Here is a 17,504-nt window from a genome sequence, read left to right on the forward strand (position 1 = left end):
CCACTTTAAGGCATCTCATATTGGGCACCCAAAAAAATCACGGTTTACCATCCTAATTCCTCTTATATGTATCAACTGCACATCTAAAATTTGATACATTAGTTTGCTCAATTAGTGCAAATAGTTAATCCTGTTATCTATATTTTAAAATAAATTGGCTTTTAGTGATATCACTAATACACATACAGTATATGTAATGTAACTATCAACAGCAGGTACCTGACACTGATGTACCAGAGTGTTCTGAATCATCATCCAGATTCTGCTTTGGGAGAACTTCTAGAATGAGCTAAAATCCATTTAAGGAGAGCAGCAACAGTCCTCTACTCCAAAACCAAAACAGCCTCAAAGCATTATGCCAGAAACAAACTGGTATACTCTGTTTGTGCTGTGTTATGCTGAATAGCAAGTAAAATTACTTTTAATATGTAATATGTAAGTGGAAAAGTATTTAACTACAAAGTATAAACAGAGTACATAGTAACTAATCCTTATAGTAAAAAAAATAAAAACAGCCACCACACTTAGGTCTCAGACATGTATGAGACCTAAGTGTTACCATTGTGATTAGTGTTGTGTTATTTAAATGGAAAGCACCATATTTTCGCTTACTTTCTGGGTTTCTTACTGCCTGTCATAACAAAATAGTGATCATCTTGTTTAGCTTTCAAAATAGGATCTTTTAACACCCCCGGGGTTTCCTTCCTATATGCAGTTGTAGTCTTTCCTTTTGAGAGGGGCTTCTTGGCTGTTGATGCCAGGATTTCATCACTCTTTTGGGAGGTTTTGTTTGAGGACTGACTTTTTGTGGAAGGCGGTGCCATCTTTTTTGTCGTTTGTGCTTTGACTGAAGTTTGGGGAAGTCGTACAACAGATAATGGAGAGCGTTCAGGATGTTTTGATAAACTGGATCCTATCTGGTGGCTTCTATTGTTATCTTGTCCCTGTAAACATTTTACTGCAGGCTGTTTATTAGCACCTGAAGATATGCTCTTGCTTGTAGATCCCACCGGTGGCTTTAACTGTGATGTTTTACCAGATGTAATCAAGGATGCAGAATCTGGTTGTTTTAAGAGCGGAGTGGTTTTGGGATTCCTTCCTGGGCCAGATCCTGTTTGTGGCACTCTTCTGGGAGGCCGGGACTCTATTCCTGATGCTTCATTGTTACTTTTGGAAGTGGGTTTTGCTATTTTTGCAAGAGACTGATAAGAATGTGTAAGCTTAGAAACCACATGCAGATTTGCATTAGGTGGTCTAGCAGACTTTGGTGAGGATTTTGAAGCAACAGAATTAGGTGCGGTGGTGGAATTAGATAGAGTTTTGCATTTAGAAGAATATTTTTGTTTCAAAGCCATCATTTCTCTTTCCCCAGGTAACTCAGAAAGCTGACTTGTAGAACAAGAAAGGGCAGAATTTAAAATTGCAGCTGGAGATTTCTGGGATGGTGCAAGTTTGATGTTAGGAGTATCAGGGGACCAGATGCGTTTGCGCTGTGGCCCTGAACAATTGGGAGCAGTTTTTAATAATGCAGGTGAAGAACTTTTGTTTACAGGTTGTGCAAGTTTTGAAATCACAGAAGTTGGTAAGTTGCGTGCAGAACAATCCAGTTTCTTTGAAGCACCTTTTAAAGATCTGAAAGGAGATTGGGCCCTCTTTGCTGGAGATCCTTGTAACTTGGAATGAGCTGATGTGAACTTGGTTGTAGCAGATATATGCACTGCTACTTTTGGGGATGACAGGGCAGGTGACTGTGGACGTTTAGATAATGCCTGCTTACTTCTGGCCACCTGAGCAGCTTTTAGAGTTGAAACAGGAGTGGGTGGTTTTGAATTTTGCTTCTGAAACATATTAACAGCTGATATAGGATTCATGAAAGGAGGCTGCAGAGTTCTAGATGATGAATCAGGGGTGTCTTCACTGGGACCACCTTTCTGAAATGCCAGGATTTTTTGCTCCAGAGTTGCAAATTGCAGCACTCGACATGGATCATATTTGAGCAGAAAACCTTGAAGAGTGTCCCAACCTCCACCAACACGTACCATCACATGTTTTCCATGCAGCATCTGAGAAGGGGGGGAAAGGTGGAAAACAGATAGTAGAACTCTAAAATCATAACTACTTTAGTACACAATGTATTACCAAATGTAACACGGGAAACATAAGGCACTACCAACTTGAATTTATTGAAATTGACTAATTTACAAAAAAAAAAAAAAAATCCTATTTCTAATAGAGCACCCTTTAAATATTAGGCTGAAGTTTGCCCTTGTTTTAAATTCCTTTTTTAAAAAGCGAAAAGATTTCAGGGTTTTTTTGCTCCCCTGTTGATGTTAATAAGGTTTTTTCCACAACAATGGAGACACTAATTGATTATGCTAGGGCAACAGTCTAAGTGTCTATGGGCTATTAAGTGCTAGGATAATACAAATAAAGAATATTCCCGTTTATCCAAATGGCCTGGGGGAAACTTTTGGATAATTGGCATCAGGGTAAACAAAAGGGCTATTAACTAACAGCTCTGGAGAGGGGACACACTGGATTTGGATAAATAGGGTTTTCAGAAAAAGGGAATTCAGATAACTGGAATTATACTGTAATAAGTGTAATGTTACAGATTGGTATACATCTCTATCAAATTATTATAGACAGTGCTTTTGCCGTGTCAGCGCCAGAGCACCTTTCCCAGACCTGAGGAAGAGCTCTGTGTAGCTCCAAAGCTGGTCTCTCTCACCAGTAGAAGTCAGTCCAACACAAGATATCATGTCACCCACCTTTGTATCCAATTGTGACTTTCAACTGATACTAACTGCCAGTTTGAAGACTGTGATCTACCCTTTGAGTATGTAACTGGAACTGCCTCGAGCTGTCAAAGACAGGCACAGGGCAGCTTATTGTAATGTCCAACACTTCTCTGAAGACACCAACATTAGAGTCATCAACTGTGATTGTTTTCCAGCCAAAGGAGTTCCACTTTAGAACAATGGTCTTGCTACGGAAAGTGGTTTTTCCAATCTGGACTCCAGAAAGACAAAGATAGACCCAGGGGTTATTTGTCAAGCGTTTTTTGTCTGTTTGTTTGTTTGTCTGCTGTCTTTGACAGCTCTAGGCAGTTCCAGTTCCATGCTCAAGGACAGATGCAGGGCAGCTTAATTTAATTCCTGACACGTCTCCAGAGAAGTCAGCTGGGGTTCTGAAGCTGATCAGTTGGTCACATGGCAGAGGAGACAGAAGCCTTATTTAAGAGCAGGATCTGCTCCAGGCTTCCTTTCTCTCCCTGACCAACCACTCCCAGATGGCAAGAGGCCCTATTCACTTGACATACAAACTGGCCTAGGACTCACAAGATGAGTGAACATAGACTCAGGGGAGAGGGCATATAGGCTTTCGTTGTTTTTCCCCAAAGATCTGTAACTCTTGTATGTTTTGAGAGTAAAAGTAACCAAGATTAAGAAATTCCTGTGTTCCTTGCTTTACATACCAGTTGGTCCCTGAGGAGTTCAGCTATAAACCAGAGCATCCATGGCGAGGTGGAACTTTGGGGGTGCATGCATAAGCAACTGGGACAGACTGGGAGGTCACAGCACTGGTTTCGGAGCCTCAGGCAAATGGACAGCAGAGTACCACACTGCAAGGACGGGTGCTAGACAGGGAGTCTGAACCCAACAGTGTGCCTCAGAGGCCCAGAGCTAGAAACAGTGAATGGACTCTGCCGGTGTGGAAGGTTGGGTCCAATTACAAAAGACTGATGATAGATAGTCCACTAGGCAGGTCTGTAATATGTACACTGTAAAAACTGAAAAAATAAAGCCAAATTTGTTCCTTCACACTTCTTTCCATTATAGTAATCTTATGTCACGTCATTGGAAACTATAGGCGGCACATCATTTTCAGACAGAAAAATTATTTTCAAGTTGATAATGCCTATTCAACATTTAGGCTGGCATAAGAATCTGTGAGATTAAGAGGTAGATCAGCTAAACTGCTCAATAGCCTGGAAGTTTGATAGCAAACATTCTAGGATTAATATTCTACTCAGTTATCTTCCTTTGCTCTTCAGGTTCAGACTCTGAATAGACACAATGCAGTTAGGCACTATACTTCAAACTTAAGTGATTTAGTGTGGTTGTCACCATTTACACAGCAGTGATGTCTGAGACATTATTTACACTATAAAAGTACAATATCCCTTTTTAGAGAGTTTCTTTATGAAGCATAAGAATTTTATACAAATGTAATATGAAAATCATGGAGACACAAATATATAGTAATCAGTTTCTGTGTAGCTAATATTTCATGACTTCAATGCTGGTTTCTTTGTTAAACTAATATTTTCAGATTAGTATGTATGGACCAGAGTGCCAACAGCCAGGGCTTGAAAAAAAATGTAGTAGGCACCTACAGACTAGAGGTTTAAACCTACTAGCCAGAGAAGAAGTTATCTGTCTTTTTCTCAGTCTTCCCCACCCTTCCAGGGACTACCCACATATCTGCAGTGTTCAGGAAGAATTCCAGATGCTCTGCCAAGCGCAGCTGCTGGAGAGCAGGTAAGTGCTGGAGGCTCCATTTTTGGATCAGTCTCTGGCTAGGCTGTATTATATTTGAAGCTCCAACCACCCTCTAATAGTCAGAAGGAAAAAGAAGCTTTCTGCCTCTTTCTCCCTACTCCAAAGTTTCCAGGCTACTGCACACACTACTCTATCAACTGTCAAGTATAGCAGATTGTTGTAAAGTCCCACCCAGTTTATCCATACCCCAGCTTCTAAACCAGTTTTTTTTTAAACAAACAAAACAAAAAAATATTTTCCTATGACCAAAATCAAGTTCCTTCTGTTCTGATTCTCACAGCTTCATTCACAGAGTGAATATCTGCCCCCTTTGTAGCCCATTTACCAGCTCCTCTAAGCTGAGGTCAAAGCCAATCCACCATGGTGGTGGCAAGAGGAGCATTTTAATGGGCCACCTTCAGAAACTGGTCCCTTTCAAGGCCCCCAATATATAAAATTGTCGTGATTACAGACAGGTATATGGACATTTTGATAGGACATTACAACAATCTACTATCCTTGACTCCCAGTGTTCATATGTCTAAACATTATTCCCTCCGTTATGCTCCTAGGTCACCCTAGTTTATTGATGACCTGCAACAAATTTGAAAGGGAAAGAAGACTGGAGGGCCACTGTCTATAGCCCAGGGATGAATCCAATCAGACAAAACACATGCAGATTGCACATTCCTGTTGTGCTGGACAGACATGTGAACCAAGTGAAAAAGCTCAGACCACAGGCCAGATGTGATGGAGGCAAAACTGACAGATAAAGTGAGGAAACATTTTGAGGAACTGCACTTACTCGTATGAAGAGTATTTTATCTCCCAATCTATAACGTCCTTCAGATAGGTACTCAATCGAAAATCTATGGGAACAACTACAGGGGGGATCTTCTGCTATGTGTTTAACCTAGATGTTAAAAAGAAAAGTAAGTACCTGTTAGAAAATTGATTTTTTTAAATTTTTTTTTAATAAAAAAAAACACTAGGTGTTTGTGATTTTTGTTCTGGTGATTTGAGGGAGTAAACCATTGATAGGTCATTTAACCATGGCAAAAGATTAAATGTATCCCTGTCAAAATATTTTCCCTCAAATGGTCTGAAGAGATAAAACTCCTAGATGTAATATAAAAGGTCATAAAAATGCACACATGCAGGCATGAGCACACATGCACACACACTAGATTACTTTAATTTTTTGAGTAGCTCAGATCTGGTTCTTTTAATCTCTCATTTTTAGAACACTTTTTTTCCTTCCCTTCCTTTTCTTTACCCCACTAGTTCATTTGTCTATAGTAGTACGGGTAGCTTCATAAAGACAGACTTTATGTCTCAAGGAATTGCACCATATGACTGGGCCTCCCTTGAATTGTTTAAATGGTTTTTAGTAGGCCCAGTCTCACCTGTCTCATCTGATGAACAAATTGGTCAAGACTCTGTATTTGGTCCATAAGCACCAGTATTCTCCAAGATAGTTGGAAATTTTTTGTAAGCTGCCAATTAATCTTACAAAAGGAAAAAAATTTCCAGAAAGGGGAAAAAAAGAGAAACAATCCAGACAATAAAAATAAAGCCACCCACAACTTACTGAAAAGAAATGTTCATTTTAAAAAGTAGAGAAAGGACTTCAAAGACTGGTTACAAAATGGAAATTTTGTATGGAGAATTACTTACCCTTCAACAGAGAAAGATAGACTGATGGCTGGAGCATTCCAGAGAAGCAAAATTTAACAGAGCAGGCAAAATGAGATGCATGTGTGATTATTATTATATTTTAACAGTTTGAGGGGCGTGTCACAATGGATTTAGTCATCCAGTGTCAATATATGAAGCCACAGATCATGAAGGAAATTATTTTTAAAAATTAGGTTTAAATACTCATTTTAAAGTAATTTAGAGAAGTGGTGTACCAGTCCCTTATGACCTGTTCACAAGCTAAGTGATTCATTTCCTTTCTGCATGAAAGACTGTTTCATTATGGGTGCAACTACAGAAATTTGTTCACACATTACTCCAAGATATTTTAGCACATTTGTTTTGTCAGCAAGTATTCATATTAAGAAAATCTTCATTTTGTAATGTATGTTTTAAAAAGCCTATTCTTTTTATATTAAATAGTTCAGTCAAACACCACTAAATAATACAATTTAAGACCGTGTTGTACTTACACATCCAATATGCTACATTAATTTTCTACCTTTTTCCCCTTTCAATGTTTTCCTCTCTTCCATCAGCACAGGAAAGAAGGAAGTAGGGATTTCAATACAAGCTTTTCTATGCTGAGGCATCTATCATGTACCCATTTAACATTACAACTTGTACATAAAATGATCACCACTATGCACACTTGGAACATGTCCACTGGAGGAGGCATATCCTTTCAGTGCAAGAGGGCATACATATGCTACATAGAAATTCCTTGCATTTAATGATCTAAATAGCACATATGCAAAATTAGGAGCTGGAGTCACTCAAAGCCCACATCACACAAAATATGCACAATACTTACTGCTTCATGCAGTTCCCCATGATGGCAACATGACTTTGCGGTGCTGACAGGTGTTACAGGCCCAGAGGTCATTAACAATGTCTCTTCTAATTCAATTTCTTTCTCCAGTTTTACTAGCACAGGAGGTTCAACTCCATACCTGAACATAAATACAAAGATAATAGTGGGGTAAATGGAGACCTGATAAAACTAAAAAAATACAAAGAAGCCAATGAAGAAAATACATGCAAAGTGCTGAATAACTGAACAGAGAAAAAGCAGCTCATATAAGAAAAGTCTGATCAGTCAGTCAGAGGAGTAATGATCTAATAAGCCAAATAATAGCATTACGGTTACAGAGAATTTCTCTCAGGCATGCTGTAAGTTGGTTAGAATCATTTTGCTGTTGTCTGGATTCAGTTTAAATAGCTGGTACACATCCCCAGTCAATGTACCAGTGGGTGGAGGTGGGAAAGTTGGTCTGCAAGAGGATACAGGCAGAGGGTAGTAAAGCTATCACCAGATCTGAACAATTTAAATTATGAGGAAGTGTTGAGAAAGTTGTGCTTATTCCCAGTGGAAAACAGGAAACTCTGAGAAGATTTAGAAGTTTTCAAACTTATGAAATGACTGCAACACTTGAGGCATTTTTCAAAGTTTTTTAAGTTTTAAGAACAAGGGTTAAAGTTCTTCTCTTGAGGTTACTTAGGTCTCTATTCATGAGCTCCCCTCTTTACAAACATAGATATCTTGTTGATATCTATGGGCTTGATTCTGAAATTTAGGAATTGCCTATATTAAGAAGCAGTGTGGATCTGCACCTCCCCAGGAAGCATTCAGCCAGGTATTAGCAATAACAGGAAATTTTCAAAAAGTGTCCCTAGTAGAGATGGGGCATAACAGCAGAGATGTTAATTACTCTTTCAACCAAAACAGAATCTATTTTCATTGAACTAAAAGACTGCAATTTGCAAAATACTGTATGTAACCCAACACTAAAACTTATATGCTTAACAGAATGCAATGTTTAGCTTCTAGTTAGAAAACGACATTGAATGCATACCTTGATACGATGCGACCAATTTCCAGTAGACAGAGATACACCTGTCTTGGATCCTTGTGCAAAACTACAGAGGAAAAAAGAAGTCATACTTCACATTTGGAAAGCTTTGCCAGAAAAGGGGGTGTCCTCTGAGGCTAAATACACAGAATAGAATGAAGTTAGGGATGTCACCCATTCTCTAAGCTTTACATTCTGCAAATAAGCAACATATATACACAAGACTAAGTTTTCAAGTGTGTGAAATAGCTTTAACAGGAGAAACTTAGAACAACTCATCCCAGAATAACCTATAGTCTGGTGTTTAAGATGCTTTCCTTGGAAGGCTGAGATCTGAGTTAAAGTCCCTGCTTCAGAACGTGGATTCAAACCTAGGTCTTCCACATCCCAGGCAAGTGCCCAAGCCACTGGGCTAAAGTTTATAAACAAGGACACTGGACATGGACCCTTTCCTGAAGCTGGCCCAAAACAGACTCTTCTGATTTGCAGATAAATACCAAACCAATTTTTTTTTTCCTGATTTTCAGTTTGTTGCCAAACCAAAAAAACCAACCCATTATTTGCCCAGCTCTGCTTACTACAACAGCGGTCTAAAAGTTGTCAAGTTTTTTTATAGGCATCATGTCAACAGAGACTGTTAAGGAGGGATCGGGTAGCTTTGCAGATGTTTATGAAGAGCTCCTCCCAAGCATGAGTGGCAGCATGGGAGAAAGCATGAAGGTGCCTGTTTGAAAATTTAACGGGTGAGTGATGGAGGCTGACATCATGGGCCAATCACAGGTGGGAGTCGACATCTCGATAGTGAATGAGAGAACATAGGTAGGATGGGATAGGCTGTGAAGGCCCTGAAAATGAAGACAAGTAGCTTTATGCCTAGACCACAAACACGTCTCTCAAGCTTTATAGCCAATGTCCACTGGCAATCAAGATGTTTGGCTTAATATCAGAGTGGGTGAGGGAAACAGACCATCCAGCCACAGGTTACTGCCCACGTGAACTCCAGTCTGGGGTCACTTAATTAGCTACCTCCATAACCTGCTGCCTGTTCTAGGGGTTGTCGCTATAGCATGTCTCTTGGACAGGAATGGGTAATTGCCAGATCTCAAAAGCAGTCATTCCCTTTTCACCCATCAAGAGTTTGAAAACTTGATTGGGCGGGGCAGTGGAACGGGTAAACTGGGGTGAAGACTTGCAGCCTCCTTAATGAGACTCATTGTCAAAGGAACAAAAAGTGCCACAAAGCCAATTTGTGTAAACAGCAATAAACAGATTTCAAAATACTTTTGGCTACAAACAAAATGCTGTAGCATTTGGAAATCCTGACTGCTGATCCCCAGAAGGTTTGACACATTTTAAGTGTTCATTTCAGTGTGCAGTTAGTGAGTTTAGGCTATTCAGTTTATACAGAGATTGAACTGAAGATATACACAATCTAAGTCCTCTACAGCATTCTTTTCTCCCACTTGCAGCACTTGACTGAAATACAGCAATAAATTTACAAATCTAAAGAAAAGTTCAATTCCCTACTTCACTTAAAAATAAAAATATATATATTTTGTAAACTGGGAATTTGAGTGATTTCATTCTAATTTAGTAGAAAAATGGTCTAGTAAAGAACAGGAATGGGCATTCCAACTAGTAGCAATGAGAACTCCAAGAACAGTTCGCCAATAGAATGAGTAACCAGTGACAGAGGCCATTTCAGTGTTATCAGCCTTTCCAGTGTGTAATAACAGGGTGGGTTGGTTTGTTTAATTAAATAAATAAAATCACCCTTACTGTAATTGCAAGCTATATTTTTTGGCCACTATTGCAAGTTTAAATGTATATTGCAAAAATAGATAATTTTATATGTTCTTTTGACAGGCAAAGAATTTTGCAATATTTAAAAAGCGCTTGAGTTGCCAGGGAAAGGCTTGTGCTTGTTTGTTTCCATTTCAAAAGTAGATGATGCAAAAACATTTAATTAATGATCTGACAATGAATATACAATTTTTCTTAATGAGCAGTCAAAGATTTCATTCCATCTGGAAGATCAGTCCAGCAGCTGTTGGTTACAAGGCTAAACACTAGAGGCATAAACTCAGTTAAGACTCTGTTTTCATAACTATCTAGTTAGAGGGGGAAAAACAAGGGGTGGAGAATCATATAGGGTAGATCCTGATGTAAACAGACTGTTGTAACTTCACGCACAGACTCCTGATGTAGCTCTGTGATTTAGCCATCATGCAGGTACTATTCTGAGCATTTTATACAGTAAGAAAGATACAGAAAGAAAGAATAAAGGATGTTACTGTGTCTTGACTGTGTCCATGTAGTCTCTTGGCACTTTAAAAAAAAAAAAATGCTTCCCTTCCTTTCAATTAGTCTGTATTTTGTTTTGCTGTTAGGAAAACATGTGGCATTTCACTGCACTGCTTTTATTTTTTTCCTCCCACAATGAACCTTTTCTTAGGCTGCAAAAGCATTGTTCAGTCAACTTACTCAATGCAGCCATAAGCAACGGACACTGCCAACCTTCTCTCACATGAACAGTCCTCTCAAAGTCCCAATCACTACTTACATGAGTATTCCGGTCTCACGCAGTACGACTCTAAGGCCTTGTCTACACTACAAAGGTAGAGTCAACCTATGTTAGGTCAGCTTACAGCCACCACATTAATTACTGCGGTGGCCAATGTCCACCCTACCCTCCTTCAGTTAGTGGGGTGCATCCTCACCAGGAGCGCTTCCACTGACCTAAGAGTGGCCGTGTGAGGAGTTGAGAGTGTGGTCTCTCAGCCCTGCTGGCAGCTCCCTGCTGGGAACCCGGCTACGCCACAGGCTCCTGGCAGGCTGCCTTCCCCCCACTCCTCATTCCCCACCGGGAGCTGGGAGAAAATGCCTGCAGCTTCTCATCCCTGGGGAGCCAGGTCCAGCTACCAAAGGCTTCTCGGTCCAGCCTCTCAGCTCTCCAGGGAAGTGAGTGGCAGCTGGGCTCCAACTGCCTGGCTTTCTTGTCAATTTCACTGTGCCAATAAATTGAGGAGAATGACAGCCAAGAGCCGATTTAAGGAACGCAGTGTCTGCACTGACACTGCGTACCCTAACTACACTGACGTAAAACCACCTCAACGACAGGTGTAGGGCTTATGATGTCGGCATAGCAGGGGAGTTACATCAGTGAGAGAAGCATTTCAGTGTGTACACCTCCACTGTTTTGTCGACAAAAGCTGACTTTTGTTGACAAAATTACAGTGTAGACCAGCCCTAAGAGCCTCCCAATGCCAACTGGCAAAGGGTTCACTATTCTGTCAGCAACTCCTACCAGGCCTGACAAACTCACTACACCTAACACACTGCTTTCATAATATGTATCTAAAAAGCATCTTGTGAGGTAACAAATGAAAACTGTGACATACTGGTAATTAATATTGTTGTGAAACGCATGTATTAATACTATATGAGGAATTATGTACATGTACTGATTATATGCTTTAAAGTCTGTAACCAAACAAAGGGAGTACCAGGTCTCTTCCAGAGAGGAGGGAAGGTAGTTCTCTCTCTGTGAAATGTAAATTAAGCACAGTAAAGTCAATACAAAGGAACTCTATTTGCCTGCAGAGTCAGCAGGAAAAATAGGCTGATGCAGCGATGTGAACTCAACATGGCGTCAGCACACCAGAGAAGAATCGTAACGGGGGGTGCACTTCAGAAGGATACATTTCAAAGGACGTAGGGATAGTCAAATAAATCTGGATCCTGGTTATGACTGAAAAGTACTAAGCACTGCAGGAAATCCTAGGTAAGACATTTGTTTTAGACAAGGACTGTAACCTGTTAAGCATTACTTTCTAGAAAATGTGTTATACTTTTGTTTCATTTGTAACCATTTCTGTTTCTATTATTCTTACTCAGTACTCACTTGAATCTTTGAATCTCTGTTCTTGGTTAATAAACTTATTCGTTTTCACCATAAACAGGTTATAATTCTGTGTCGTTATAGAGGATCTGGAAAATTACACTTCAGGATCAGCTGTGTGTCCAGTGTCTCTTTGGGGACAGCTTACCTTGATAATTACTATGAGTGCCCAGGGACAAGGGCTGGACACTACAGGGGGATGCTTCTGGGGAGCTCGGGGATGGTGGTACACTTACTGTTAGCCTGCAAGGCAAAATAAGGGCTGGCAGAGTCCAGAGGCATTTGTTTGGGTGGCTATCTGGATGAGTGTCAGGGGACTGACACACAGTTTAGCACCAACAAGTCTCTCTAGCTGAGGTGAGGGGGTGACTTACAATCCTGGGCGCCCCAAGGAAGTCCCACAGTAAGGCTCAGGATCGGGCCTATAAAGAGTTCTATGCCACCAAAATAATTTTACAGGGAGAGATAATTACCTAAACCTTCCGATTCAAAGAGGTAAGTCTCATCAACTCCAATGCACCTACACCAGTTAAGGAAGTTGGCTGTATTATCTCTAGCAAAGAAGGATCCTGATGGTGCATTCTTCTTACACGGGACATTTCTCATAGGAAAATTCTGGCAAAGGAATTTTAAAAAGTTAATGTACATATGCTGTGCTGTGCGCACAGATACATAGGTGACATTTTAAAACACATTTTCATAAAAATCATATCAGAACATCACATTTAAAGTACAAAAATGGTGGCTTGCTAATAACTATTTTACTATTATTTAGTAACTGGTGTAACCTACATGCATATCTGGAATGCAGAGAGGAAGCTTTTCCCCATTTGACAGATACAGCCATGTCAAATATAGACCCTCAAGGTCCAAATTGTCATTCTTGTGCACAGTCCAAGACAACAGTGTGTGTGTACAGTTAGTTACTCTGTTGGAGTCAGAAATCGAGGTGGGGAAAAAGAAATATTCCATGGCAACTCTGCATCCTGCAAAGCAGCAGTGTGGCCTCTTTTGAAGCAGTCCCTACAGCTGCCCTTCACCAACTCACAGCACATGGGGAAGGTGTTTAGTTGGTGGCTCTGCACAGTCATGCTTCCACTGGCTTCACGGGCAACTCACATCCTTCCACCCCATCCCCACAAAACATAGTGAAGCTGCACTGGCTCTCACATTCAGGCACTTTTCAAACCCTTCCGTAAGTAGATGGATGAGGTACAGAGGGAGGGAGGAAGTGGGCAGAGTTTCCTTGGGGGATACAGGTGAGGCATTTTCTCTTCCTTTCACAGCCAATGAAGATCTGCAACATTCATAGATGTTCCTTATAAACACAACATGGTGCTCTGTGGTAGTTGCTCCCTTTTTACTTTTAAATTCCTCCCTGAAGAAGAATTCTAGCAGTTAGTTCTCGCTGTTTAGCCTTAATATACGAGCTATAGTTAAAAAGGTAGGCTATCCTGTCAGCTTCTATAACAGAGTAATAACATTATAAAAAAGAAAGTTAGTTTGGATAAAGGGGAACAGTACAGTAAGTGTTCTTTTTAATCTACCGATTGGTAGAAGCTAACTAGTGCTGCCATCACATGATTAACTGGCTTCTATTAAAAAAAAAAAAAATACTGACTCCTATTTTTTTGCAGTTCCAGCAAAAGCAGCTCTTGGCCAGTTAGATTGCAATAGACACTTTATGTTGTAGGTTCGTCTTTATTCTAATTCCTTTCAAGTAATTTCCTTTACACACATTTTTGTGTCATGAGAAAGTGAAACACATGAAAGTTGTTACCCATGTTTCTTGTGATGCTTCCTCCCCCACCCCAAATTAAGGTGTGGGAGCAGTGATTCAGCCACTTCTTTTTCAGATGGAACTGATAAAATGTAAAATGACCCTCTAATATTTTTGATACATCAAACCATTATTCTAAATATTCTCGCTACCTTCTGTACATCTCAATCACTCATTGCATGTGCTAGTGTTTGTACATGTGTAAGGGTAACGTCACGGGTCATGAAGACTTCAATCCTTCTATTCTGTATCAATTGAGAGTTTTATCCAGTCTCATTTCTGTCACTTTTTTTTATCATCATCAATAATGGGACCTAAACATGTCTCCCATACACATTTTGTTTCAGGTGTTTTTAGTGGCTGTTCAGAGTGTTGCAATCTAGTCTAACAATCAATTTCTGATGCAAAATTTGCATAAAGTGTCAACAGGTTTCCTGTTTCTCCTATCGAGTTAGCCCTCCCTTCCACACACACAACCAACAGGAATCAGAGCCTTCAGGGGTCCTTAATCAGGCCTTCCACCAGCACACTTCCTGTTGAAGTGAGGACTTTAGGTTTTGACCCACAATGAATAGCCAACATAGCTAGTTGTTTGCTCTGTCAAGACATTTTGTTCCTTCTTATTTCCAAGTACAATGCAGAGAGTGCAATTTTGTTAAATGCAGATAAAAAGTGATTGCATGTGAAGTGATGAAATTACTTACTGTAACAGTCAGATGACTCACCCTTAAATCCTTTGAGCTACAGCATTTTTTAATTGTACTTTGAAGGACACCAACCAAATGGCAGAGTAATACACCATTATCAAGCTCTTCCAGCAACCGTTCTGCTGTAACTTCTATCCCTGAAAATAAAAAGTGGAAAATGTTAGACTTATTCCAGGGGAAGGAAAGCTAACACAAATGATATATAGACAATTCAGACATGGCATTCCACCATTACAAAAAAAAAAAAAGGACAATCTGAGCTGTAGTCTAAACAATAGAAATGAGATCCATCTATATTTTGAGTACTAATTTTTATTCCATTCACCTAAAACAACTGATGAATAGCATAAACTTTAAAATGTCTGCTACCTTCTGCTACATATTCACCTAGAAATCAACTGTCACGGAAGTAATAATATAAATGTAAGCTTTTATTAAATCTAAAAAATAGAGATACATCTCTAAAGTAGTATTTGTACTGTATGTTGTCCCTTCCTTTTCAACATTCACTGTTACGGCCTGCATAAGTTATACCCTATAACTTTGGATTCTAAAAAAAGGATTGGCATATATTTAAAATTAAATATGTTTATTTACCTATAAAACTATTTCTATTAAACCTAAGCTAAATATCAAATAAAACATGCATTATTTAATTAGTACAGACAGACTAGTTATTGAACAGGAAATATAAATAAGAGGTATTAAGCTAGCATTGACAGTTGGCAGCTCATAAAATCTGAAACCAGAACAAGGATGTTAATGCAAATTTCCTCATTATTTAAGCCCAGTCACATGCACTCAGTCTTAGCAATTATTTTAATATGAAAGGTCAACGATGGCCGGGATAATGGCTCTCTCAAATTCATTACAGTGATATATTTTAGCATTACCCAGCAATCCAGATAGCCAGATTGACAGATCTTCCTGCATAGGCACCAGAGTTGCTTCATGCCGCACAGATATCCACTGATCATAAAGGCAAACATCTGCCAAGCCAGGGCCATGTCTGGGAGTCAGAGGACTTCGTGGACTTAAAGGAATATCGTCTCCAAACCACACCTAAAGAAGATTTCGGTAAGTTAAAACAATGGCTCTAGTAGCTGCAACCTCCAAAAATGAAATCTGATCATTTCCCTCACTCAAACAATATTCAGGAAATGGCATAAGATATCTAATTTTGCTTTTTAAAACCACTCAGCAACACTGCAAAGATCTACTGCAGCTTTGAGTCTTCATTCCTAGGTTCAGACATTACCACATTACTCTATAATTTACAGTTGTCACTCTGACCTATGTAAAAAAATTCTTTCGCTCTCTCTCTCTCTCAAAAAAAAAAAAAGAACTCTCTTTTTAACTGCCTTATAAAGAATTCATTTATAACATTTGTAAGAAAGTTAGTACTGAGCAGAATCCACAATATAAAATCTACAACCTAAAACCACATTTGCTATAGGTCTCTCTCTCGTTGATCAAAGATTTCACAGGAAGTTTTTGTTTAGGGGGAAAAAACATTAAAATTCTGATGCTACTGTGGAAAATCTGTTACTGTGCAGGCTTGTTTAATACAAAAGCAAACACTTCTTAGACACTAGTCTTCAGCTCTTTTATTCAAGCATTCTAAAGCAACATGCAGTGGCACTGGAAATGTTTTCCTCACTATAGGATAGGAAGGAAGACTCAATTTGCTCAATATATCACAGCATCAATAGAAAGGATATCAATCCCCAGTCTAATCATTGGTTTTTTTTCCTGTGTCAACACCTGTGTCACGTTAGCAAAGAAATACAAAACTCTGACTGGATACATAAAAGCCAGTTGTGCAGACTCTACCTGCAGTGAATGGCAGGCAAACAAAACAGAAAAGAGAAACAGGGCCAGATGAAAGTCTGTTTTGAATTGTATCAATCTGTGCCTTTACAGCCAAATTCTAATCACCATGATATAGATGGAACTCCAGCGTTTTCAATGGATTTCCACAGGCATACCTGAGAAGAAAATGTATATTGGACTGCAAGTTCTTTGGGACAGTTTGGGTTCTGGGAAAAGATGAGAAGCAGCCAGGAAGGACTTAACCACAAAGTAAAGCAAAAAAGTCTGAATAATAGGAGACAATGAGGAGAAAGGGAAAACTCAAGTCCTTCCTCTTACCCCTTTTATATAGGACGACCTCCCCCACGCCCAATATATCATTGGAATGCTATCCTGTGGGCTCTGGGGGCAGAAGGGTAAGCCAGGGCTACCAAGGGTAATTTATCCCATGATTCCTGGCAAACTTCCATTGGGAAATTCCTTGTGGAATTTAAAGAAGACATTTTCCCTTCTCCTGGGTTTTCTATCAGTAACATTGTTAAGGCTTAACCTAGGGAGTTGAGGAGAGTAATGGGGATGAAGGAGAAATGACCCGAAGAAAAACAAAAACCATCTCATTCACCCCACCAAATTTCATGCTCTCACCACCCTATCACCCAGAAAACCTAGTCCAGACACACAACTGTTGAGTGAGTTCATCCATAATCAGCTAGTTGGTCCTGTAGGACTTTTTATCTTGTGGATGGACTGACTATATATTCTCTTATAGAATTAATCACTTTGCAAAACTTTAATGTTAATAGTTACACAAATAAAGTCACTATATTTTAGAAATCATTATGTTTGATTTAGTCTCTTACTTTGCCTTAAAAGCCTTTTTAGGTAACAACACTTAAGGAGAAGAGGTGTGATCTAGCAGTTGAAACAGAAGGCTGGGCTCCAGAACTTCTGGATTTTTTCAGTCCTGCCACTGACTACCTAAGTGACCTATTGCAAGTCATTTAACCTCTTTGACTAAGTTTTCCCATCTGTAAAATGGGGATAGTAAAGATCTCACAGGGACAATTGTGAGCCTTGCAGTAATTTGTCTACAAAGTGCTCTTGCATATAGAAAAGGTGTCATATGAAGTGCCAAGCATTTTTGTTATTAATGTCATTTACCTGAACTGCATGCTGCATGGTCATCTGTATTTATATGAGAGCCCTTCC

The 17,504-nt window shown here is 39.5% G+C and overlaps 1 protein-coding gene across 1 annotated transcript; it reads right to left on the bottom strand.

The window, feature by feature from the left end:
- Positions 1-228: 228 nt before the first annotated feature.
- GAS2L3 (growth arrest specific 2 like 3) lies at positions 229-17,504 on the bottom strand. Its single transcript, XM_067559090.1, has 8 exons — positions 17,457-17,504; positions 15,377-15,545; positions 14,502-14,620; positions 12,470-12,611; positions 8,099-8,162; positions 7,057-7,195; positions 5,350-5,457; positions 229-2,063 (listed from the first exon to the last, which is right to left on the bottom strand). The coding sequence occupies exons 1-8, from the start codon at positions 17,478-17,480 to the stop codon at positions 609-611; spliced, it is 2,220 nt and encodes a 739-aa protein (XP_067415191.1). The 5' UTR covers positions 17,481-17,504; the 3' UTR covers positions 229-608.

This window comes from Emydura macquarii, unplaced genomic scaffold, assembly GCF_026122565.2.
Source record: "Emydura macquarii macquarii isolate MOO-44397 ecotype Brisbane River unplaced genomic scaffold, CSIRO-AGI_Emac_v2 contig_2205, whole genome shotgun sequence".
Classification (NCBI taxonomy): domain Eukaryota; kingdom Metazoa; phylum Chordata; order Testudines; family Chelidae; genus Emydura; species Emydura macquarii.